General features: G+C 48.1%; 1 protein-coding gene across 2 annotated transcripts in view; it reads right to left on the bottom strand.

Annotated features, from left to right (window-relative positions):
* GMPR (guanosine monophosphate reductase) overlaps nucleotides 1–25,806 on the bottom strand; it is a 42,120-nt gene extending 16,314 nt beyond the window's left edge. The window contains exons 1-5 of one of the 2 annotated variants that reach the window (XR_013999455.1): nucleotides 25,529–25,701; nucleotides 18,664–18,783; nucleotides 16,236–16,319; nucleotides 13,187–13,360; nucleotides 1,826–1,907 (exon numbers count right to left, since the gene is read on the bottom strand). Coding sequence is in view for 1 of the 2 variants with exons in the window: in XM_081146186.1 (XP_081002312.1) it covers nucleotides 1,826–1,907; nucleotides 13,187–13,360; nucleotides 16,236–16,319; nucleotides 18,664–18,783; nucleotides 25,529–25,615 (547 nt within the window). In the remaining variant the exon portion in view is untranslated. Of the gene's footprint in view, nucleotides 1–1,825; nucleotides 1,908–13,186; nucleotides 13,361–16,235; nucleotides 16,320–18,663; nucleotides 18,784–25,528 lie in introns of both variants that reach the window. The other variant, XM_081146186.1, reaches the window with a different exon arrangement.
* Between the last annotated feature and the right edge of the window lie 616 nt (nucleotides 25,807–26,422).

The raw sequence follows: 26,422 nt of genomic DNA on the forward strand, positions 1-26,422 counted from the left end.
CCCCCTTCTCCTGCATCCATCCTGCTGCAGGCCAGGATCCATCTCTTTATGTTCATCCTTATAACATGTGCCTCTCTCAATCCTGGAGCCAACAAGCGTCCCTCCCCACCCTCTGTCCCAGACATGCACTGTGTGAGGCAGTTAGAGCTTTACAACCTCTGGTTCTGGGTCAGACCTGGCTTTTCTCCCTCTCTCCCCTCAACTGCTAGATCCTCAAGGCAAGCAGGGGCCTCCGCTGCAGAGGCCTGGAGCTCTGCACAGGTAAAGGACAGCATGGGAGTGGTCTGTTTCTTAAATATTAAAATTCTTAACATGAGATTATTTAAATTTGGTTAGGGTTAGAGCAGGACTTTTTGGATGAGGCCCCAAACAGTCTTCTACCCAATCAGAGTGATAAAAAACTCCTAAATCACAGACTTTTGGCAGCCTGGGAATGTAACACATTTTTGGAAAATGGAGATCTGCTTTCCCCTCTTCATTTCTAGCTTCCAAGTCTGCTCTGAGGATGGCACCTGCACAGGGTCTGTGAGTCCGCAGCCCTTGGGGTCCTCTCTGAATCGAGTCCAGAGAATCCCTCTCTGGAGGCGGGTCCCTTCCCCACTATCATCATAGGAGTGGTCCTGATTAACCCCCAGGTTGAAAGGAGAAACTGGTTACATATTTTCTGCCAATCATAGAGGCAGAGATATCCATTTTTAATGTGTTTTCCCAGTTCCTGGGAGTTACTCAATAATGAACTTTTAATTGTCATTTAGATATACAATACTCAGTGTTTTTCCTCTAAAGAATTTGTGAAATGTCAATATAATCTCCAATCAATTTAAAGAAGAGGCTGCAAAACATCAGGCTCACAGGGAGCCTCTGACTCTCACCAGTCACGTCTGTTCTAAACAGACAGCTTTGGGGTCACACAGTGACAGTGGAAGGACAATAACTCTTCAGAGGAAACAGCATGTATACACACAGAGGACGTGCATGAAAAAGCCGAGCATAGCTGAACGCTTAAGACTGCACCAAAGCAGCCCCTCGAGAGCCAAGATTGCTCACACCTCATGTCTCATACAGCACCCACCCTGCACAGCGGCAACTACGAGACACTCAGCGCGTATTTCTGATGGAACAGGTAACTGGTGAGTGCCCTACCTTTGGAAAATAGAGTCTTCCAGGTCTACTTCTAGCCTGTTCTATCCTATTACAAGCCTGGCCTATTGCAGCCCATCCCAAGCGGGAGCTCACTATAAGCAAGAGCTGGGCCTTATCCCCTTGGACTTTCAACAATGATAGAGACCCAGTAAAAACCAGAGTTGTCTCTCCTGTGGCTCAGAGTATGTCACAAATGGGCTTAGATGAGTGGCAACATCTTGACGATCTCCCTGTGCATTAGAAGCTCAGGGGCTTGGATGGGCCCCACAGTTGCATGCCTATTTGCAATGTTTGGGGTTCCTCAAACACTCAGAGGAGCTTGAGTTACCCATGTCCATTAACCATCCCACAGATTCTTCACCCTTCATTTTCCTCTTCAAGGTACAGCTACCAGGCCATCACGAAATCTGCATTTTCCTCTCCCCCAGTTATGCTCTAAAACCTGGACCTCATATTCTAAACACATCCACACTCATTTACAAGTTCCTTGGGGGCATCAGACAACAAATCAAAGACATTGCTAATGAGGAGCTTTCTGGAAGCTCAATGAGATCCAAAAGCAATGTACTCTAAACTTGTGGATGGGTCACTCATGGCGCCCCGGGGCGACCTCCAATCCCCGTAAGCCCCAGATCCCACTTCTCACACACACACCCTCTGCTGTTCTCCCAGCAAGTCTTACCTGGTCCAACTCCCACTTTGATTATGTCTGCTCCGGAAAGAATCAGCTCTTCTACCATCTCTCCTGTCACCACGTTCCCAGCCTGAGACAGAAAGAACACAGCCCAAGATCACGAACTACTCCTGGTGGTACAAAGGTGAATGAGTGAGGAACTCCGCACCGGGGCACAAGGATGAACATGTCCAAACACCAAGCAGCTGGGAAGCAAAACAAAAAAGAAGGGTGGGGAGAGAAAACACTGGATCCAATAGGAGCACAGAATTTGACGCGTGGAGACAACATTTGGGTAAGGTACAGAACTCTGTGATTGTAGAACTCCAAGGCCTGAGACTGTCTAGGTCAGAAGTTTGTGAACATTTCAGCGATGGACAAAAATAAAAGCTGAGAGAGAACCCAAACACAAAATAAGCAATGCAACACTCTCTCAGCTGACTCAAATCTAGTGAATATAAGGCATAAAATGCTTCACAAATTATAAAACCCCTAAAGAACCTTTTTGGAGCCCCAGGAGCCAGGATTAGGAAACTACTGGTCATCTCACAGTTGGGAAAATACAGGGTATCCCGCCCCAGGATCAGGGGTTCCCACCTAGATATGAAAGGGCAGATGAGCCCTCCTGGACCAACAGCACTGGACCCTAGTCCGTTTTCAGAACACGAAGCTATGACCCTAATAAAATGCATGTAAGCCAGGAAGTGGCAGAATCTGAAAACCAGGATGCCTCTGGACTGGAAATAGCACATGTTCTTTCACCGCTGGAGTCTGGGAGCTCAAAAATAGCCCTTTTATGACAAGTTACTGCCCTGTGGATTCTTCAGCTGGTGCATAGGAGACTTGGCGAGATACCTGACGGAATTTTCACAACCGTGCAAAGTCTTATTTTGGGAAGTGCATCCCTACTCATGCCACTTTTTTTTTTTAATTGAAGCCCCACTGTCTTTTCACTGAACTGATTCTCAGAGGGAATTTTTCTTTTTTAACCTACACAAAGTGACTTTTAACTCTGTATAAAGGGATCCTGGAAAAGGACAATGAGGAAGGCTCAAGGCTGCTTTAATCCAAACAGCATATGACAATGGAAAACCATAGATAGTCCAGAAAAGGGCTCGAACATACGAGGATTATGTTACAGGTCAGCGAGGAAAGAAACTGTATTTCAAGAGGCTAAGCTGGGAAAGGCATCTTTGAGGAACAAATATAGATTATCACTCATACTTTTCACCAAAATAAGCTTCGGGGGGATTACAGAGTTCAACCAAAAGTTTTATCCCCCCAAACTTAGAAAAGAACCTTGAATACTTGTAATAAGCATAAAAGTGAAAGAAACATAAACATGGATCTGTCTACCTGAAAATAAAAGGCTTGTGCCCATATAAACACACAAAGTCATACGTACAATCAACGAAACCAAGGGGCAAATGAGCTGATGGGGAAAATGCCTGCACTTATGACAAAGGGTTCCTGACATTGCAGGAGCTCTTCCAAATTTACAAGAAAAAAACGCTAACACTTCATTGACTCACTGCTAAAGGACATGAACAAAGTACTGAAAGAGGCAACAGTGGCCAACAGACACAGTGAAAGTACTGAACCTCACTAATAATCAATTTTAAAATTATGAGACCAGTAAAGTACTACTTTTCACTTCACAAATTACTGATGATTGTAAACATGAAATGCTAAAGAGAAAATGGACACTCTCTTTCTCTGCTGGCGGAGTGTCTAATTTTTAGTACAAGCTGTCTTAGAAAGCAATGTGTCCACACAGACAAAATGCAAAAATACATATATCCTTTCATCCAATAAGACTACTTCTCGAATTCTCTCCCAAGGAAATAATCACAGATGAGGCCAAAGGACTTAACTACAGGATGTTATTTACAACAGTGCAAAACTGCAAGTAGATTCCCCAAAATGGGAAGGGTTTCAACAATCAAGGGCTCGTCCAAGTGATGCTTGGAAGCCTGGTTTAATGGCAAGGGAAAATGCTTAAATGTTTTCAGTACAACATTAGGGGAGACACAAGGAAATAGCAAAATCTCCATTTTGTTGAAAACAAAACACAAGTGTATGTGTATATGAAAACATATACCAACATGCTAACAAACTGTGTCTACATGAAGGGATTAACTCACTTTTAATTTTTTTCTTTAAAATGTTCTGTGTATGGACAGTATAAACTGTATTACTTTTATTAAAAACATGTTCTTTTGTGGTCTTTGGTTTGTTTTTTTTAAGCACAAGGACCAGCATGAACTCTGTACCTAAGAAAGAACTTAACAGAAACCTGAGAAACAAGACTCTCATTCTTCCTCTCTGGTTGACCTGCTGAACAATAAAGGTTTAAAAATAAGATTTAAAAAAATTAAAAAAAAAAAATTAAAGAAGCTACTGGTTCCCCACATAGTATCATTTTCAATGTTGATTTTTTCCCCCCAGTCCGGTGCTGCCTACAAAATCATTGTACTTCAAAGGGCCTATTTTACACAAAATAAAAGAATTCAAGTTAGCTCATGATGGACAAACCAGGCATGGTCAAAGTTTAAAAGCACGGAGGATGGTGATACTGTCTGGGTAGCCCAGAGGCTGGCACAGGTATCCCCGCCTCCCCTCAGCTACCTGTGTGGCTCCTTAACCAGAGGTTAGATCGCGGTCACCAGAGAGGGCCGCTGGTTGGAAAACCCCCCGAGTACTATGACGTCTCTCAAGCCTGAGAACAACACAACAGGAATGCTGACGACTGGGAGAGGAAGAGTGAGAGATTCCACTTGCAGGAACAAAAAGCTGTCTATTCAAGTTTGAAGTCAAGAAGGGCAAAAATAAGGGAAAAAAAGAAAAGACAAAATCAGAATGAGAACGTTGACAGGAGTTATAGCCAGGCTCCAGGGACAGCCCCAGGGAGGCGAAGCAGCTCCAGGCCTGCACATGGGCCTAGGCCGTGCTGGGTGGAAGGAGTGGACTGGCGGCGATTAGTGAGGAGCTTGCTTATCTTGGCCGGATGCACCATGGGTGTGCAGTGAATATGGGCTGTCATGATGGGACCACACCCCGCAGCACATCCGGCTAACACTCAGGCAGCTCATGAGTGATCATTTTTGGGGCAGCCACAGCAAAACAGAATCTCCAGATCCTTATCAAGGCATCAAAGTTAGCAAGTGGAGATTTCCACTGGGCACCCCTCTCCCCAGGAGGCCGTGCTCTGCTGGCAATGACTGCTCCTCCGTTCAAGAAGGGTGAGGACCCCAGAAAGAGACATAAAAGCAACAAAACAAATATTTTAAGTAATTTTGTACCATTTTAAAAAGTCCTCTGGGCAAAAACCAAAACCCAAACTGTTTTGCCCCAATTTTTCCAGCGCTCCTTTAGACCTGGATACCTATGGCAAAATACGTTCAGAAAGACCTCAGGTCAACAATGGACCTCCCGCTTCCCATGCGATCAAGAAAATCACTTCAGCTCTGAGTCTCTATTTTGCTATAAAATCACTCACCATGCCCACTCCTTGTCACTAGGTTTACAAAGTTCTATAAATTCCTAGCACGTGTGGGGCTCAGTAAAATGCTAGTCCCTCCACTTCAGAGTGACTTACGTAGATTGAGCTTCTACTCTCCTTTTCTTTTAAGTTTTAACTGTGGTCAAATGTTTATAACAAAATTTACTGTTTTAACTATTTTTATTTTTATTTTTTTAACTTATCTTTATTGTTGAAAGTATTACAGATGTCCCTTTTTAAGTACATTTACACTGTGGTGCACCATCACCACCACCCATCTCCAGAACTTTGTCATCTTCCCAAGCTGAAACTCTGTCCCCACTAAACAATAACTTCTCTACCCACTTTTTACTTGCCCTTTTCCCAGAAAAGTTGTTTCTACAGAAAGGGGCAGGGGTCAGGCAGGAGTCAGCACGCAGCTGCAGGCTAGATTTGGCCCATGCACCACAATCTGCCAACTAAATATAAGATGATGGAACCTCATGCCAGTGCCCAGCACATGGAAAATGGCATCAACTTGCCTGGGGAACCAGGGAGTAGGAGATGCTAGCAAGGCAATGACCACCTTTGACAGCACATTAACCTATTTACTACATGACTCTCAGATTCAGACAGCATCTGAATCTCTGAGGCCCTCATGGCTTCTACCACAGTTCTAGTTCACAGCAGTCCCAGGAAAAGGGCGACAATAAAAAATCCAGGTGACTCAGCCTGAGAGGCACTGTGAGCCATTACGAGTCCCCTGAACCTCAGTGAGGCACACCTGACTATGTTAAGGCTGCCCTCACTGACACCTGCAAGAGGCCCCGGAGAGTATGCACTTCTGGGAAGAGGTAGAGAGCGGAAGGTGTCTCCTGCAGCTCAGACCATGACTACTGGAGAAAGGGTACTGACAGGTGACTGAGACAATGGCCACAGGAGAAACACCAAGGCCATGCCCATGGCTACCTGGGACCGGCCAACAGCGGCTGACCTGACATTCCCCAAGGGCACAGAGCTGGGCCTCTGGTCTCACCTGAACAGCTTAGGTGTCACAGACCCACCTCTTCCCTGGACCAGGTCAAAAAGAGCCACCAGCACAGGAGCATTTCTCAGACCCAATGCGGGGACGTCTACACCCCAACAAGCCTGAGCTGGCATGCAGGCGGGCTGCAGTGTGGTACAACGGGAAGGTCATGGGGCCTGGGGCAAGCTGCCTGGCTCCAAACCCCAGGCTCTGTGATCCTTGACCTAAGACTAAGTTTCACATTATTAAATGTAGGTGCTATTACCCTTACTCAGAGATTTGTTATTAAGAGCGAAGTGTTTCCCCCACGCTAGTGCCTTTTCCCACAGCATCTAAAATCTACCCATTTAGCACACTCTTCTAATAGCCAGCACCTCTAGGGGACCCTTTTCTGCTAAAGATGTTCTCTAAGCTCCCTGCTTCCTCCTATGTGTGGCAAGGCTCGACTGGGGAGAAAGGCAAGAGAAAACGGCATGCAAGTAAATCCATGGTGCACTGGGCAAAGTTAGTGACAAGCCCTCGCTCCCAGCACAGGCACCCGGAATGCCAGTCTCTGCCAAGGACATTTCTGAGCACCTCTTCTGCTCCCTGCACTGTAACAGTCATGAAACTCAGCCCCCGTATTATACACCTTTCAGTTCCAAAGCACTGGACAAATGGTCGTGCATCCTCACAATGCCTCCAATGCCATAGAGAAATTATATTCCTACAGACCGAGGACGCTAGAGCGCTGGAGGTTTCCAAATGAATCACAGATTTCAGGGGTCAGTGCAGGCAAAGAATTGCTTAGGAACAAACACCCACCTTGCCAAACTCTCCTGGTCATTGCTGGGGAAACCAGCAAGAACAATGGCAACCCAACCTGGGCCAGCCAGCAGGCGCTGTGCTGGAGAGGCACTTGCTGTTGGTGGCTGCCCAGAGGGCCAAGGGAACTGGGCGCCAACCTCCCCCTCCCAGGCTCATCCCCCATAGCAACCTCCAGGCTCTGCACTGGCAACAACTCCCTTTCCCCGTCCGACCAGCCTGGCCCCTTCCTGCACTGCCCTGGGTCCCTGCCTTCTGCCCGAGGGGTGGGACGCAGGCGGCCCCCTCAGCTCTCGGAGGGCCAGCTGCGAGCTACAGCTCATGGCCAGCTGTCCGGAGCATGCGGATGGAAAGCTCCTGGGCTCCAACGGGTTTCTAATATCTGCTTTGTAAAAGAAGTGGTGTCTACACGTTTTCTCCCTTCTTAAAAACAAATGACTCTGGAGAAACAAGATGGTGGCGTAGGTAACCGCGGTCCCCGCCGCCTCCCGCAACCACATCAAAATTACAACTAAAATACAGAACCACCATCATTCAGAGCCTCCCAAAATCTGGCTGAACAGAAGCCCTACAAGCAGGGAGTTGAAGAAGCACTGAGAACAGTAGGAGGTGCAGAGACGCCGGCGGATCAGGGCTGAATCTCTGAGAGGCGGCCGCGGGCCCACACCCGGTGCCATGGGGAAACCCGGGAGGGAATCTCAGCAGCCGAGGTTTCCCGGAGGAGCGAGGGGTCCCAGCCCCATGGCAGGCCCCCAGCCCAGGGCTCCAGGGCCAGGAAGAGACGTCCCCACAGCTTCGGGCGGTGAAACCAGCGGGGACTGTGGCTGAGGGTCGCGGAGGCCGAGGGAGCCCCAGCAGCTCCTCCTAAAGGGCCCGGCACGGACTCACTCGGACGCTCCCTCTGAGCCCAGCGCCGGGCAGCGGCCTGAAAGGACCTGGGACACTCGGGGGGGAACTAACCTGCCTGAAATTGGGGCGAGAGCTGGAGGAGCAGCTTCCTCCCAGGCAGAAGAGCCGGCAGAGGCCATTGCCTCTTTGGCGAGTCCTCCCCGCACACAGCCGGCAGGCAGGTGCCATATTTGAGTCGCCAGCACCTGACCCACACCTTTGGCCCCGCCCCGTGATTCCCGGAGGCCCCGCCCCTCCCCACCTGCAGCTCATCCAAGCCATTGCCAGTGGCTTTTCTATGCACGTGGCCTCTCAGGCCTCATGCTCAGGACTTTCCTAAAATCTCTCAAACAAGAAGCAGCTGGCACCAGCATGCCCCATACAAATTTATAAGTGGCCCCAGGCCTGGCACTAGTGGCAGCCTGCGTTGGTCCATAGCTTGGCCTCTCCTGGACACATCCAAGCCCAGCACAAGTAGCAGCCAACTACGGTTTGCTGTGTAGCTCATGCTGGGTGGCGGCCCTGGGCAAGGCACTGGCACAGGCTGACTCTGCACCTCCCGGGAGACCCCAGAGACAGTGCACCTGGTGGTCAGACTAGACCAAGCTGGCTTACAACTCTACCACATCCACGAGTGACACACTCAAGGGGCACACTTGATGAACATCAAAGCTCCACTGAAGTAAATCCTGATCCATAGGGGTGTCTCCAGCACAGCAGCTCTTTGTCTATAGCTGCAACTCGTCCTCACAGCTAATTGGCCTGGGGGTCAATTCCTCCCAGTGACACCAACAGCAACCAAGGCTCAACTACAACAGGACAGTGCACACAGCCCACACAGGGGAGCACCTAGAAGGCCCAGCTCAGGTGACTGGGGAGGCTGAGCCACTGGACCCTACAGGACACCTACTACACAAAACCACTCTACACATTCTAGGAGACATAGCAGCTCTTCCTAATACATAGAAACAAACACCTGTGGAGGCAAAGAAACATGTCACAAAGAAAAGAAGAAATCTCTAGAAGAGGAACTAAATGAAATAGATCCAAGCAAGCTAACAGATACAGAGTTCAGAATTTTGTTTATAAGGATGTTTAAGCAGACTATTAGGGAAATAACTGAGAAAATCGATAACATAATAAAGTACCAATTTGAAAAGAAGGCTACATGAACTGAAATGAAGAATAATTTACAGGGAATCAACAGTAGAGTAGAGGATGCTGAGAATCAAATCAGCAATTTGGAACATGAGGAAACAAAAAACACCCAACCAGAAGAGCAAAAAGAAAAAAGAATCCAGAAATATGAAGATAGTATAAGGAGCCTCTGGGACAACTTCAAGAGGCCCAACATTTGTCTTATTGGGGATGCCAAAAGGGGAAGAAAGAGACCAAGAAATTGAAAACCTATTTGAAAAAATACAGAAAACTTCCCCTACCTGGGGAGAGAAATAGACTTACAAGTCCAGGAAGCACAGAGGGTCCCAAACAAGAGGAACCCAAAGAGGCCCACAGCAAGACACATCATAATTAAAATGCCAAAGGTTAAAGACAAAGAGAGAATCTTAAAAGCAACAAGAGAAAAGCAGTTACCTACAAGGGAGCACCCATATGACTGTCAGCTGATTTCTCAAAAGAAACCTTGCAGGCCAGAAGGGAGCGGCAAGAAATATTCAAAGTGATGAAAAACATGGAACTACAACCAAGATTGTTCTACCCAGCAAAGCTATCATTGAGAACTGAAGGTCAGATAAAGAGCTTCACAGATAAGAAAAAGCTAAAGGAGTTCACCACCAGACCAGCACTACAGGAAAAATTGAAGGGTCTTCTTTAGAAGTTAATGAACAAAAGAATCTGATGAACTAAATAGATCCAGAGACACTGACACATGCAGCAGACGATCATATTTCAGAGGAAAGAGGGAAGGGGATGGAGGGTGGGAAGAGATTAACCAAAGAAGTTATATGCATATATGCATAACCCATGGACACAGTCAATAACAGGGTGAAGGCCTGGGAGGGGGTGAGAGCGAAGTGGAGGGGGTCAATTGGGAAAAAATGGGACACCTGTAATACTCTCAACAATAAAGATAACTTTAAAAAAAACAAAAACACAAAAACATGACTCCTACCCCACCCCCCATTCTCTCCCATCAGCCTTCCACCTCTGACAGTTCTCAGAGCACAGGCCCTCCATCCCACCATCGACACAACAGCTTGTGAATGTCACACTGTTTACCAAGCCTCACCCCATCTGACCCCCACAGGAATTCTCCAGCCATGATTACCCCAGACCTCCTTCTTAGAGGTGAGAAAATAAGATTCAGAAGCTTTGTGAAGTCCCCACTGTGGCTCAGCTCCTGCGGCCAAACCAACTTCACGGGCATCATGTTAGTGCAGTGATTTCAGCTGGTGTGCAGCAAGAATCTTTAAAACATGCAGTGCCTGACTATTTAGTCAGGGGCACTGACCTCTTTTTCCTCAGACGGTCAAATAAAAAATGACAACAGCCAACACTATAGCCATCCGGTGTGAATGAAACAAAATCATGCCTTTTGGGGGGGGGGCAGATCGGCAAAAAATGTATTTTTTTGGCGTGCGGCAGAATTTTAGTAATTATGTTTATGTGCGCCGTGGGATGAAAAAGGTTGAAAATCGCTGAGACAGTGTTACAACCAGCAGCGAAGCAGAGGTGGCGACCAAAGCTAGTGAGGCATCTGGGAAACGGTATTAAAAATCATTCCAAGAACAACGGCGCACTCAGGAGATGGTGCACACGTCGCAACGTGCCACTGAGCAGAAGACGACACACGATACGCAGTAGGGTTACCAGTTACATAAGGTTCCAACACAGGCAAAATTAAATGGCATTTCTTAGGAAGGCATCAATAGGTGGTGAAACCAGAGACATGCAGGAAGGAAATGATCACCAGGGTCAGTGTGAGGCTTCTGAACGCAGGGGCACTGAGGACTGCTGTCCTATGACTACAAAACACCCACTGTTCTGCACGTAGGTCATCGTTCACTATTTTACACAAATAAAAAGGAAGTGGAGCCACTAGGTTGACTCATTAAATCCATGTAACTTCTGATTCCTAAGCCTTCCGAGTTAACTCTTATACCCAGTAACTCTTATACCCAAACTGCCACTACATACAAAGCACAACTTCCCAAGAATCTTAGTCCCTTGTACCTCCAGGGGGAAAAAACAAAAGACTCCTCTGCTGTAAGCAAGTATCTGCCATGTTCTTTCTACTGTTTAGGGCTACCAGGTCCTAGCTGGGGGGCGGGGTTCTGCTCTCCCTGGAGTCCAGCTTTCTGTTCCCTCTTTCCTGACAGAAAGTTACCGCAGACAGTTGGGGGTAAAAGAGCCACAGACGGCTGGGGCCTCATGACATCTCATCCTTGCGTCACGACAGAGGGTCACCCTCCAGTGCAAACATGAACAAGGTCAACCTCCTCCGAACTGCAGAGCAGGAACCTGGTTTCTCGCATATGGCCTAGTGGAAGAAAGGGGCTTTATCACTGAAGTTAACAGGGATGGGCCACGTCAACAAGCCTCAAGGGGAGACCTTGGCCGATGCATTCACAGCAGCCTGGCTTCAAATCCCAGCTTTGCTGCTTAGTGCTGCTATGACCTGATGAAGGTCCCAAAGTGTAAGAATGAAGTAAGAGCTTAAGATCCCTCACCTGGCCCCGGACAGGTGGCTTAGTTGGTTGCAGAGCCATCCCATACACCAAAAGGTCGCAGGTTCGATCCCCAGCCGGGTGCATACAGGAGGCAACCATCGATGTTTCTCTCTCTCTCCCTCTCCCCCTTTCCTCTCTCTAAAAATCAATAAATAAATCCCTGGGTAAGAATTAAGATTCCTCACCTATGGTAAGTTTGGGACAACAGTGTCTACTCTTTACAGAGATGTTGTGAAGGGGAGGGAAAAAAGAGACGTAAACCTTCTGGAACACAGTAGGCATTCAATAAATGGTGTTACTCTTATCAAAAAACGCAATGACATTGACAGCTCTCTCACGGAAGGTAAAACGAATTTTGCTGTTTCCCACCCAACATGTGACATGGTATAGCTGGTTGACCTTGGGACAACTCTTGATCTTTCCTTTCATGTGACTGGAAAACATAAAAACACTTACCTTAAAAATCTCTGGAAATCCTTAACAGAAGAGTTAACTCCACCAATAGAAATAACTCCTGCCTCCCAACCTCCTTACAATGATAAAATGTGAGGGACATAAAATTTAAAAAGGAGAGTTAGGTAGCTTATCTAGAGGTCAAGCTACAATTGCTAAGTTAATTAAGACCAGTAAAGACACACATAATTACAATATAGATTTCCCAAAAGCCCAAATTCAACCTTAGGGTTTTTAGTTCCTTTTTCTGAAAATCCACGCTTCCCAGCAATAAATATATATTCTAACGAGTGAACGTGCTGATAATTAGGAAAATAAAAAAATAAAATAAAAAAGGCAGGAAAGGTCAAGAATTAAGATCCTACATAAAACAATGCACCAAATAATTTGCAAATAATAGCTGACTGTTGTGAAATGTTCATATTGTGGATTCAACTCTTACAGCAGAGTTTTCTGTTGGCGAGGAGGAGCGGGGGCAGAGATGGCAGAAGTATGTTAAACTAAAACCCAGGTACGGTAGGCTTTTCATTTTAAAACTTTGCTCTCTGGTTCTCCCTCTCGGGAGCCTGCCCGCGCCTCTCCAGTCCTCCCCCCCCCACGTTACCTTTGCCTTTCCCTCCCCTGAGCTCCAAGGGCCCTTCTGCCTCTGTAACTTGTTTCCTACGCAGCCCAGCTGGCTCACTTCTACCACCTCTGTAACTTTCTAAAGAAACTTTCTCTTATAATTTGAAAAAAACAATTTGCTCTTTGTTAAGGTGTGACGCAGACCTTTGTTTAAAGGTATGTGGTAAGAAACGTGAAGATATTAAGCAGAAATAAGGAGCCAACACCCTATGATGTTGGTCTGGATTTTACCTCTCACAGGCGAGCCAGTTTTCCGATCTCCCACAGCTGCCTCCACTCTGCCCAGTTATTTTCAGCTAGCCTTTCATAAGAAGGCACCAAGAGCTCTGCAGAGCACATAGCTGCCCCTGACACACCCGACACCTCTCTGCTTCCCCACGTACAGGTTGTCCCACCATACCTACCATAATGGTGTGCTCTGGAAATTTGGTACGGACGAGTTTCACGAATTCCACAAAATGCTCCGAATAGCCATTGGCCACATCCAGGCAAATGAACTTCACCTGTGGCACAGCTTCCAGGATGCTGCTCATCTTTTCCAGATCATTCTTCCCACTGCCGGAGCTCACGGCAATATGCTGTACCAAAACAAACCAAGAGGGGGCCAGGCATGGACAGTGAGTAGTACTCGGAAGTCAGACCCTTCCTCCATCCACTGGGGGCAGTACAGTGACCCTCGGAGGTTACCCTGATCAGACATGCACGCAGTGGACCTGCTCGAGAAACACGCAGCAGCAGAGTGAAGGACATCCATTCATTCAGTTATCTAAACACTGCCTCTGTTATCTTCCCCTCCGTTAAACTGCATATATCCTTAACCCTGGCCTCAGCCACATAATGTTTCCAGTTTATTGAGTAGCCAGGAAACCCAGTCCTTGGCACCCGTTTCCTTTCCTCAAGCTCTCTCTGTGGACTCTGAATCACAGCACTGCTGGTGGGAATCCCTCCCCCGCCGGAGTGGAGGGCAGACAGGAAGAATGAAGGGGAGGCCAGGCACTCGGGCCTCCTTACGCCAACGCTGAGGCCGTCACCCCGAGCATCTCACTTAGGGGATCAGGAGGAGGGAGGGAAAGGTGTCTAAAACTCCTCTGATAAAACCCCTTCCTATTTTCATTTTTACTCCCAATACAGTACTAACACAACAGGCAAACCATAACCCAAAGAGCTGCAAATCCCAGTGTTTCTCTTAAAGGGGGCCAAGCCTCTGAAGGTACGAGAACAAAGGAGCCCAAAAGGATCTTTCCCAACTGCACTTGGATGGGTTTCCATCTGAAGCCACTGCACCCCCCTTGGTGACCCCTCTCTCCCCCAACCTCCACAGCACCAGTGCCTTCTAACCCACCCCTCGGCTCCTCTGAAAGATGCTCTTTGGGAAAAGACCTGTGTCTGATGATTTATGCCTTAGGGAAATTAAGCCATGGGACTGTGCCCAGAGTTAGCATCTCACCTTTATAAGAATATTATAAGAATATTTTAACTTATATCTCTAAACCATAAGCCAGAGGAGAGACATATAGGGTATATCCCCAAAATGTATACACATACTAGCTATAAAGGCAGTGTTTATTAGAATCATTTCATTTTCAAAATTGAGCTATCAGCTGCTAAAGTGTGTATACCTTTTGGGGGACACCCTGTATATTAATATCCTTGCTATTCTCAACAAATCACAACAATGTAGCTACAACCCAGGCACTGAGAGTAAGCAGAATGTAACATGATACATAATGACTCCCCATTCCTGGATTTACTCATGTTGACAGTCTGACCGGTGCAGCTCAACCCACACGTTTTCCCTCCCACAAGAGCTTTGCTATCTTTATTTTCCTCACCTTTGCTGTTAAAGTTTGGCACGCTGGAGCTGAGATTAGTTATTCTCGGTGCTACTGAGTGTTTAACATTTTCCCTTTTTAGAAAATCAGGTGGGGGTGGGGCAGTTAAGTCCAATGATCACCCTTGGTCATCACCAAGGTTCCAGTTAACCCCACACGGTCCCCAAATCCACTGCCTTCCCAACGTCTTCCAGGAAAGAGGGGAGGAAGGTGAAATTAGTTAATCTAAACACAATATGGCAAAAAGGAAGGATTCGCTATTAAGCCAGAATCATTTTATCTCTGAAACCACCTTCTCACTAATCAAAACCCACACATAATTAAAGCATAGCCAAAAACAACAACAAAAAAACAGTGCCACCTCAGAAACAGCCCAGGATGAGTCATTTTGCAATCACAGGTAATGTGATCTTGGAGGAGAGTCTCCAGCACAGACGCTCTGCTCTGTTGGCCCTGGCTCAGAAGCACCCCGTGTGCCAGGAGGGAAGCCAGGCTTATCATAGTGGGGCTTTTTGTTATTTTCAAACTGTCCCTTTTAAAAAATAATAACAGCTTTATTGAAATATAATCTCATACCATACCATTCACCCATTTCAAGTACACAATTCAATGGCTTTTAGGATATTCAGAGTGGTGCGACCACCATCCCAATTGGTGTTAGAGTATTTTCATCACCCCAAAAGGAAACCCTCATACATGTTAGGACTCACCCTCCAAACCTCCCGTCCCTCAAGCCTTAGGCAACCACTAATCTACTTTCTGTCTCTACAGGTTTGCCTATTCTTGACAGTTCATATAAACAACCACATATGTGGCCTTGTGTGTCTGGCTTTTTCACTTAGCAAAACATTTCCAAGGCTCATCCAGCTGAAGCACATGCCAGCACTTCATTCTTTTTTGTAGTTAAATAATATTCCATTGTGTGGATATACCAGTTTTCATCCATCAGCTGATGGATATCTGGCCTGTTTCTACCTTCTGGCTATTATGAACAATCTGCTACACACATCTCTGTACAAGTTGTTGTGTGCACATATGCCTTTACTTCTCCTGGGCCGATAACTAGGACTGGAACTGCTGAGTCATAGGGTGACTCTTACGGTTAACCTTTTTGAGGAACTGCCAAACTGTCTTCCAAAGCAGCTGCACCATTTTACATTCCCACCAGCAATACAAGAGGGCTCTGCTCTCTCCACATCCATGCCAACACTTGTTACTCTCTGTCTTTTGATTATAGCCACCCTAGCAGGCATACTGTTTATTCAACTCCAAAACAATTTGTTATAATTAGGTGTTTTTTTCTAAATCCAAAAGGACTATCTGGATTGGATTTACCCCTGGCAGGAAACAGAGGTCTTCCCCAAGCTTTCATAATATAATACTTCACCTTTCAAGAGAAAAAAAACCCATACTCCTTGCAAGTAAATCCTAGTATTTTCAAAACAGGATACAGAGCAGGTTTCCTCAGTAAATCCCTGGCATCGAGGAAGGACTGGGGGACCACTACTGCATTTCCCGAGGTCTCTCTCTCAGGTGTCTGTGTGTCTATCTGCTGCTGATTCAAATCCTTTTGACAACCCCAAAGATTTTCTACCCGCCGCAACAAATGCAATAGTCCTACCTGCAGGCATTCTGGGTGATTAGTGGCAAAGAGCTTCCAGTCATCCAGGGTGTAATGCTTGTGAATCGCTGTGAACATGGAGTGCTAGGGAATGAAACAGCACCGTTAGGAGGAGAAGTCAAGTGGGCCTCCTTCCTCCGCAAGGCGGGGGTGAGCCAACAGAACAAAAGTATCCGGCGTGCCTGCCAGTCATGTTTAATTAGCTTTGAATATGCTCCTAGGAGCCAAAAACAGACAAAGGTGAAACCAGTGAAATCACAAAAGGGGTTTTCCATTCTAATCTGATCAGACAATACTGCATTCGGAATTTAGGAGGCTCTGCCAAGAGGCAGGGGAGGGAAACCGAAGAGTTCTGAGCTCTGCCCCGCTGACCACCCGCATTAGGTCAAGGGCAGCTCCCCTGCCCATAAGAAGGGCCCCCTTAAGGCAAATTCTGCTTAGCCAACCCAAAAGAACCTCAACTTGTACATGAAAGCTTTTCCTTGTGTTCACAACCTAAGCATTTCTTGCTAAAAGCTAAACCCATTGGGCAGTTGGTATCCCTAAGGAAGGGAATTATGTTATAATAGTAAATCTATGACTATCAACCTGGCATTTACTGAGTACCTACTTCATGCAAGCAGTTTGCATACATTATTTCGTTTACTTCTCTAAACAACTTTGTACACTAATATTAGCTTTGTGGGCAGAAAAGGAGCTTAAGAAGTTTAAATTGAAGAACTTTAACAATTGCTTGGCCAGTAAGAGACAAAGGCCAGAGTCAAACTCAAATCTGAATGGAGAGCTCAGGTTCCTTCCCCTCTGTCAGGGCCTCCCTCCTCACTTGTCTGGGTCAATTTCTCCATCCGCAGTTTCCCATTCTAAAATTCTATGACTTTATCTACTTACACTGACTCAGTGGATCCCAGAAATAGAAACTTCATAGTACCCACGCATGGTGAGCTATTTCAGTGTACTATGTCTCACTAACAGGAAGTCTTTTTCGTGAAAATGGAAAGAGCATAACAAGTTGAATGTTTCTCATGGACTAATAATCCAATATGGGAATTAATCAGGGCTATTTATTGCTCCCTGAATCCACCCACTTTTACATGAAGACCTAATTCATTAGTAGCAACAGCTGATCACAGAGCAGATGGGGAGAAAAAAATACAAATTCCTTTAGCAATTAATTTATTAGCCTCTGACCCAAAGCTCAGTGGGGGCTGAGGGCTGACAGATAATACAGCTGATCACGGAGTCAGACAGACCACCCCCACACCATTTTTTGAGCTCATAACCTGTTTGAAGACCTTCCTTCTAATCACTAGCTAATGATGATTCCCAGCACCTCCTGAGGTTAGACTTGCTGCCCACAGCGAGAAGCTCTTTCAACTAATTGGATTTATTTTTTTCCACTTGGCAGGATTATCAGGGGAAATAGATGCACACACCCTGTGCACATTACAAGCAAATGTCTGCATCTAGGATGAATAAATGCCTTGCACCTGGGACACGGCTGTGTGAAATCAAGGTCCTGCCCACAAAAGGCTTTTCCTTTATTTCTCCCAAGGCCAGGATATGAGCTACTCCATTTATAGAAATTAGGCTGGTAATTGGCCAAAAGGGACCTTGAGCTTGTACTGCGATCTGTCGGTGTAAGTTGAGAGACAAATCCCCTATTCTGGAGTCAGTTTGGGTTTGAATCTTGACTGTCTCGACTTGGCTGAACTCCCTGGGCCAAGTTACATCTCCTCTCCTTCTGCCTCAGTTTCCTCATCTGTAAAAGAAACCTACCAGTGAAGCTGTGACATTATATCATTATATCCAGTGTTTGGCACATAAGTGCTCAATAAGTGTTTTCTACAAATGATGGAATAAATGCCACAGCACAGCCTGCATATGAAGCAGTTCTGTCTTCATTTAAAGGCTCGCTCCTCTATAACCGGCACTTAACTAACTTTACAATATGGCACAATGTCCAACTTCTCTCTGTAGCTCTAATCATGGGCATCTTCAAGGAAGCAATGGATGTGGCTCTAGACCAGGGGTGGGAACCTTTTTTCTGCTAAGGGCCATTTGGATATTTATAATATCATTCATAGGCCATACAAAATTATCAACTTAAAAATTAGCTATGAAAAAAGCTCCTAGATTTATTAAATTTCAAGTCTGGCCTGCGGTTGCCTTGGTTGTCCCGCTGGCCGGATGCTCCCCACCCCTGCTTTAGACCATCTCTAAAGTCCAGACTCCAGCATCTTTTCTGATTGAAAAGAAGGGAAGAAAACAAGTGCCTCCCACAACAATCAGACTCAGAACTAAACAGTTCGGCCACACCCAAGGACCCAAGCGTCTCACTTTTCTCTTCCCTGCGTCTGAACGAGACCAGGGAGGGCTCCTGACAACCGGTCCGGTGTGAGCAGCAGAGGGGAAAAGCCCACCATCCTACCTGAGACATCACCGCTGCCATCTCAAACGTGCCCACGGTGTCCATGTTGGCCACGATGATGGGAATCCCCGAGTAGGTCTGCTTCGAGTTCCGAAACGTGAAGGTACGCTCAAGATCCACCTGTTGGCAAAGAGGGAAAAGAAGTGCTTTGCTCTTCGCATGATCTGTGCAGAATTTCTAGAGCCTGAAGCCAGTGGTGAAGAACACAAAGGAAGTGCATGTCCCTTAGGTCCTGGATTCTCCCAGTGCTGGGCCAGATGTTCCAAAGACAGGAGAGTCCCTGAGGAAAGCGAGGAACGGCTGTTACCCAGGTACAAAAGTTGAACCTGGCTCCTTAGCATCCTCAAAGGCCAGCACAAGGCACTGCATGCTCTGCCATCAAGCCCAGCCTCCGAATCGTAAATTCTCTCCTTCAGGAGCCTCTCCCATGGCACTGCCACCTTCTGTGTCCAGCCTGGTTCATCCTAGCCCTGCACACCACATACAAGTTCTCTCTCCCCACTTCCCAGCACTGGAGAAACAGTCCCCCTTCTGAGAACATCCACCCCACTCCTCCCTGCCAGCCATGGCCCTCCCTCTTGTTTTCACTTTCCACTCCAAATTCACCCTGCAGTGAGCTGCAAACCATGAATCCCTTAACCTTTCAGCCTCCTCAGCTGTTTTTGTAATTAGGAGCATCTTTCAAAGGGCTGGGGGGAGTACACTGCAGCCATCTGTCTACGCATATAAACACTTGTTCCTCTGACTCGCAAACAGCTGGAGGGAGGGCCCTCTAATTCTACTGTAACTCCATCGTCAGGGCATTAGGACTAACCCCAATCAGGAGAGCTAGGCCGTGATGGTGGGCTCAGCAAAAGCACTGTGCTAAGGGCTCATCAAGAGCTGCAGAATCAAAATTACTTCTTCAACCCAGGGCAGACCGAAGGCCTGTATGCTCGCAGATCCGTTCCTCACCCTTCTGCTATCCCCAATTACAGGGAAGCCACCTCCCGAAGGCTCCACTTCCCAGGCTAATTTCTGTCTGGGTTCAGCTAATGGGGTCACTGGGTAGAAAGCTGGGGGACAGTGAAGAAGGTGGGGTTGGGGCCTGGGTGTAGTCTATGTAGTTCTCCCAGAACTCCTCTGCCATGGCCTGCAGGGTCTTAGTTCCAGCGTTCACCGAGTGATCCCAGTCCCTGCGCCCAGTAAGATCATCTTCCCCACTTTGGATGTGGTTTCTCACTGCTGCCAATCTCTGGGGTGCCTCAAAATCTCATTTGGTATCTCAGCAATGTCAGGATGTCTTGCATTAAATTCCCTGTTTTAAATATTCAGCACTGTTTGTTCCAGTGGCTGGACCTAATGGATACAGAGCCTACTGAAAGTGGGCACTTCCCCAGGGAGAACCAGCAAGAGAAACTCCAGTGTGAATCTTAAGCTTCTGAAATAAGCTGGACCTACTCACATGGATCCTGGCCTTATGAGTACACCAGCAGTAACCATTTCCTACCAGTGTTTATCCAGTTCCTTCTTTTATTCTTTTCATTTGAGACAAGTTTCACTTTGTAATCAAAATGTCAAAAACCACTACAGGACATCTCAGGCCTCCTGCTTCTCCACACAGGGTTTCCTGTTCACCTGGCCTCCTGGGCAAATGATGTCATAAGCATGTCCACCTGGGCCTTAAACACAATAAATGAGGGGAAATGAGGTGCCTCATCCCTTTTTCAACTTCTTCATTATGATTCTTGGTTCTGCTCCAGTGAAGCACGTTATATTTAAATTCTGAAAGGTAACTGAAGAGGTCTTTTTGTTGCAACTTTCTGTGCTGCTAATGGCCCTAGCATTTTGACTTCCCAGGCTTAAAATAATCAGAATTCCTTGGTCTCAAATTACTCTTACACTCCTCCCAAGATGCATGGGGAGAGATGCTATCTAGCACCCAGCTGAGCTCACAATGGGTTTTTCCTGGCACTCCAAACCCTATCTATCGGCAGTACACAAAAAAAGAGCTCTTCATGGAAAAGGTCAGCCTTAGCAATGAGCTCTTCCCTCACTTCTAGTCTTCTCCAGATGGTAGATTCTATGCAAACCTTAATTCTAAAAATGATAAATAAAATTATCTTCTCAACCTTATACACACACACACACACACACACACACACACACAAAATAGACCAGTTGTTCCCTGAGAGAGATATCTAATTCCAGCCTCCCAGGAACAAAATTTAGGATTTAATCTGCCATGGCTGGTCAATGCACCCAATATAGCACCTCCAAATTCTCACTCTGCTACACTGATTTGAAAGGGAGCATAAAGTAATAAACCACCCTGCCCCACCTGCAGCTCCTTAAACATACCTTCATTAAAGTCAGCCAGCATTTGAGGGCTGGAAAGTACAAACGGAGGCCCTCCTACCACGGTTCTAAATACCTCAATGTTACAAGTCAAGCTAACAAGCTGCTACATAAATTTTGTTCTATTCTCCTACCTTAACAAGCACAGTTTCATTAATGACCTGAAAAACACCAGAATATGGTGTCATGGGAGCTGCTGGCCTGCAGTCCACATTCCCTTGCCTTCCACCCAAATCCTGTGTTCACACACATGGACACCCCAGTCCACATATTAAATTCCAGGCACACACTTCCATTCCAGTTGGCCACTCTCTGAGGTTAGAGGCAAGCATACCAGCAGCACGGATGGCCCTTGCAGGCCTTGGAATCAGCTCCAAGTCATGAGGGCAGGGAAATCCAGGATCCTGAGTACCTGCAGAAGGGCCTAGAAGGAACAGCAGAGCCCACAGGCCCCGCCCAGTGAGGAGGGGTCAGGGGACCCTTTGGCCTAGACCTGTGAGTGGTACTAATGAAAGCAATTCTCTTATTAAGTACGTTGTTCACTATCTGTCTCACCTATAGATCATAAGGCTAAGTACAGGGACAATGCCTTTCATCTTTGTAGTCCTACGGGCTCAAAAGTGAAATAAATTAGCCCTGTGTAATTGTTGGAGCATCAAAACGTGCACCAAACATTTGTGGGTTCAATTCCCAGTCAGGGCACATACCCAGGTTGCAGGTTCGATCCCAGTCAGGGTGCATGCCGGAGGCAACCAATCGATGTTTCTCTCCCCCTTCCTCTCTCTCTAAAATCAATAAAAGCATATCCCTGGGTAGGAATTTAAAAAAGGAGGGGGGATAAATTAACATCTGGGCAAGGGGTAAGCAATGCTTGGTGGGCCCCAGAGGCCTAGCCCTCTGTAAGGGCTCTGTCCCCAGGAACTGTCACCATCAATTCTCAGGAGAAGCACACGCAGCTGCACATTACCAGGCAGCCACAGGTTCCACAAATGAAAGGGATCCCCGTGGCCAGTACAGAGCATCCACGCACACGTGAGAATTATCACAGGGTGACGTCCAAAATACACGTGCTGGGGCTGCCTCAAACTTAACAGATCAGAACCTTTGTGTTGGAGACAAGTATGTGTTTTTTGGAGGATCTTCCTAGATGATTCTGAGGCATCCATGAATACTAAGTCTAGTCAAACCCTTTAATTTTACAGAGAAAAGCTGTTATGGTTTATGTCTCCCCCCAAAGATGTTGAAGTCCTAACCAGAGACCTTATTTGGAAATAGGGTCTCTGCGGATGATCATGGTAAAATGAGGTTAATTAGGGTAGGCCCATTCCAACATGACTGGTATTCTTTTAAAAGGCGGAAATTTGGACACAGACACAAAGAAAGGGAGAATGTCATGTGAAGATGAAGGTGGAGATCAGGGTGGCGCATCTATAAGCCAAGGAACACCTAAGACTGCATGTAAACCACCAGAGAGAGGGGACTGGAACAGATTCTCCCTCACAGCCTCAGAAGGAACCAACCCTGCCAAAACCCTGACCTGGGACTTCCAGCCTCCAGAGCTGTGAGACAATAAATATCTGTTGTGTAAGCCATCCAGTCTGTGGTGCTTTGTCACAGCAGCCCTGGGAACTGATCCAAAGGCAAAGGTAATAAAATAATTTTGGAAAGAGCTTAGACTGCAACCCAGATTTCCTTTTTCCTAGCCCGACAGTCTCTCCACCTACCAGGCTCTCAACCCTGGCTGAGGATCACTCAGGCTGGACCCACTCATGAAACAATTACTACAGAGCTTTAGGGAGACTGAACACTCATTATTTTCCCTGTCCTAGGACAAGTGGCCAATTTTCTGATGCAAGTTCTCTTCAATGACTGACCTCCAAAGTTAGAGCTGCACGAGTAAGCTTGTTTTGCTTTTTTTTAAAATCTGACTAGCGTAAGGACTAAGTTGGGACATCTAAGCCAGTAATGGGTCGTGAGGAAGAACATGCTCAGAGAATCAAGGGCATGAGCTCCCCAGCCTATCAGATAAAGGTCTTGCCTCAGTCAACAAATATGCCATTTCCTCTGAAAAGATGACCCAAATGCCCCCACAAGTCCTGTGACACTTTATTCTTGTGTGCCAGGGGCTTGTGAAGACATAGTAAGGGCAATGAATGGATGGCCAGTTGAGAGATCACTACCCATCTGGTACAACCAATGCAAGGCCACCCTGTCCACCTCCACCAGTACCCTTTGCCTCTGGAAGGTGACTTCAAATTCACTGTATGTGACACTGTGGAAATGCCCCAGCAAGAGTATTCAAACTTTCCGGTGGAAGATCACTCTGCCTTTCTCTCCACTTCCTGCTCACTGCATGATGGTCAGCACCAGGCCTGGCTCAGAGCAAAACTGTTGCAGTGATCACTCTTGTCAATGGTCAAAACTCTCCCTTTTTGGCAAGGCTCTGCTTTCATGGGGTATGTTTTCTGTCCCGGCTCCACTCAGATCTGCTCTCTGGTTCAGCTCAAAGTCGGTCATTTGCCAGTCATTTACCATTCAGCTTCGAATTTGCATTCCAGTATCACTTCTGCCAGGGGGCATACATTTGGCTTCTATCTAATTGTGCAATGAAAAGTTTTTAACCTGCCTATACAAAATTTCAGGCATCCACAAGCAAAGTGAGAAAACATTGAAAGGGGATTAGAAGCCTAGTTAGATCTCGATCTAACTACATCCCTCAACACCACTGAAGCAGGCAGGCAGATTATGAGGGGCAGCCAGCCAGGCAGCTGCCTCGGGCACCAGGGAGCTAAACTATTACAGGAACCAACTGGAGAGGCAATGCCAGTTAACTCAGGTTTCCAGTCACAGAGCTGGCAAACTCCCACAAAACTGGAAATATGAAAATGCTTCCCAAGGACACAGAGTTCTCATTGCAATGTGTAGGTGTAGCTTGTAAGGTGCCATCAGAGGCTAGGACATTAGTAGTTTCAATCAGCCCAAATTATGAAACCGAATGATACATGACATCATCCTAGTTCCCTGGAAAAGAGTAATTCATTCTATTACATAAATTCTAAATGTTTTACCTTCTCAAGATGTTTCCTGGCTCAGAAAATACATATATTATATCCTTGTTTAGAACATATCATTTTTCGTAAAAGTTTCTCTCTATTAAGTGAATTCTGGACAGATATGTAAAGAATATTGAGGCCACCAAATTATTAGTCTGCCTAGAATCCCCACATCCTGTCTTAGTCTGGCCTTAGGTACTGACCACAGTTTATACTGGGGAAGCCCAGGCTGGTCATGCAAACTGTTTATTTTTCTTTCAAGAGTCAGTCCCACTCTTCAGCACCTGAAAGAGCATGATGAAGGACAGGCAGAGAGTCACCCAATCTAGGCCAGCACGACAAGGGTTAACCGCTCCTCTCTTGCCTAATCCAGTCCTGTGCTATCCTATCTTCTTTGGCTGCAGCCTGCCAACCCTCCTGCTTGAGAAGGTGACTTGGTTCACTGGCTAAAGTAGGAGGCCTCCCTAATCCAAACAAGCCCTTGGCTGGCAGCACCAGGCACTGCAGTTGGGCCTGGGCATCGGTGAGCAGTCCACCGATTTATTTATGGTCTTTGGACTGGGGTGCAAGGAACAGTGTGCTGGCTCAGCCTCCTCCTGTTTACTCCTGTGGCCCCAGCCTCCAGACCCAGTCCAGCATCCTCACTTTCCTCTCCAGCTCTCAGCAGACCAGGCAAAGCCATGGTCACAAGCACCCCCCCCCCCCCACCAGGGGCCCCTGCCTTTCCCTGCCGCCAGTTTAACCTTCAGAGTTTGACCTTCCTCCTCACCAACAGGGGCCTCCCTACCCCCACCCCAGGCTATTTCCAGTCCAGTCTCCACCTGTTCTTCAGGCTTTGATCCGGTTTGCCCCCCAACCCACACCTGCACCCCAGTGCTCTCAGCTGTCCAGGGCTGGGCAGCTGTCCAGTTAGGAGGGTGCCACCAGGCACAGGTTCCAGCCTCACTTCCAGGAAGCAAGGCCACTGAAACACTGAAAGTAAACCCTGAACTTCTGCCCCAAAGTTTCCCTGTTTTTCAAACATTTTAAAGAAATCCCAGTGCTGGATCTGACACTAAAGCAGCAGCCGTCTTCCGCACTAAGGGAGAGCGCCAAAAGCACAAGTATCTTCGTTGTTTTTCTCCTTTTACGATCTGGCTCCCCTGTGCCCTCCTCTCCCCAAATGCGCCGCCGCGCGCCCCACTGCTCCTCGCCGGCTGCTTCTACCTTGGGCTTCCCCTGGCCCCCCAGCCCGGCGGATTTAGAATTTTAGGCCCCAGCGGGGCCCCCTGAAGACACCTCCGGTCCCGGCGGGGCACCCGCCGGCTTCCCCCTTTCTCAGGCGGCGGAGGGGAGGGCGCGGGGGGGCGCCCCAGCCAGCCTCAGACCCCGACGAGCCGGCAGGGCGTCCCCGCCGCGCGCCGCCTGGCGCCCCCTGCCCCGCGCCACCCCGAGGAGCAGCCCCGCCGCCCCGCGGCGGCTTCCGGGGGTCCCACCTCTGCTCGGCTCTTGAGGCTGCTCCGCTTGGGTCGCAGCAGGACATCCTTGAAATCCAGCTTGAGGTCCGCATCGATGCGGGGCATGGCGCGCGGCGGCTAGCCTGCAGCCCGCAGGTCCGTCCTGTGGCGCCGGCGCGCGGGGCGGGCACGGCCGGGTCGCGGGGCAACGGGGGGCGGGCGCGCGGGGCGGGGCGGGGCGGGGCGGGGCCGGGGCGCGGGGCCCGGACGTGCGGACCCGGCGCGTGGCGGGACCCAGGGCGGAAGCGGGTGCTCGCGGGCGGCCCGGCGCGCGCCGCGTTCTTCAGGCCGCCGCGCCCCGCCCCGCCCCGCCCCGCCCCGGGCCGGGGGGAAGGGGAAGGGAGGTCTGCGGCTGAGGGGCGGGCCGTGCCCGAGGAGCCCGCGTGGGGCACGTCTAGCAAGCCCCGCCGTCCCGCCTGCCTCCCGGGCCTCGGTTTCCAGCCGTGCGGGCTGCGCGGCGGGAATGGGCGGCGGGGGGCGGAGGCGGGCTGCGCGCCATCAGGTCTGTCACCGAGGTCCCCCTAGGGAGGGCACTTGGCTTGTCACAGCCTTTCCCAGGGGAAGAGGCCGCGCCTTGAGGGGTGTTGCTCTCCGTCCTCTAACCCAAGCCCAGGGTGCCCACCAAGCGCTGGGTCAGACCCTCGCGGGACGCACGGGGAGCCCTCGGGAAGCCGGGTGCGACCGGGGAAGGGGTGCGGGCAGGGAAGGGTATTTACCAGCAACGGGACCGGTGGCGTGATTTCTCGTCTCCTGTGGATTGCAGGGGTGGGTTGGTTTTTGTTTTTTGTGTGTGAGCGCGCGTGTTAATCCTCACGAGAGGATGTTTATTCCCATTGATTTTTAGAGAGAGAGAGAGAGAGAGAGAGAAGGGGA

The sequence above is a fragment of the Miniopterus schreibersii genome (assembly GCF_964146895.1).
Source record: "Miniopterus schreibersii genome assembly, chromosome: 8".
Lineage (NCBI taxonomy): Eukaryota > Metazoa > Chordata > Mammalia > Chiroptera > Miniopteridae > Miniopterus > Miniopterus schreibersii.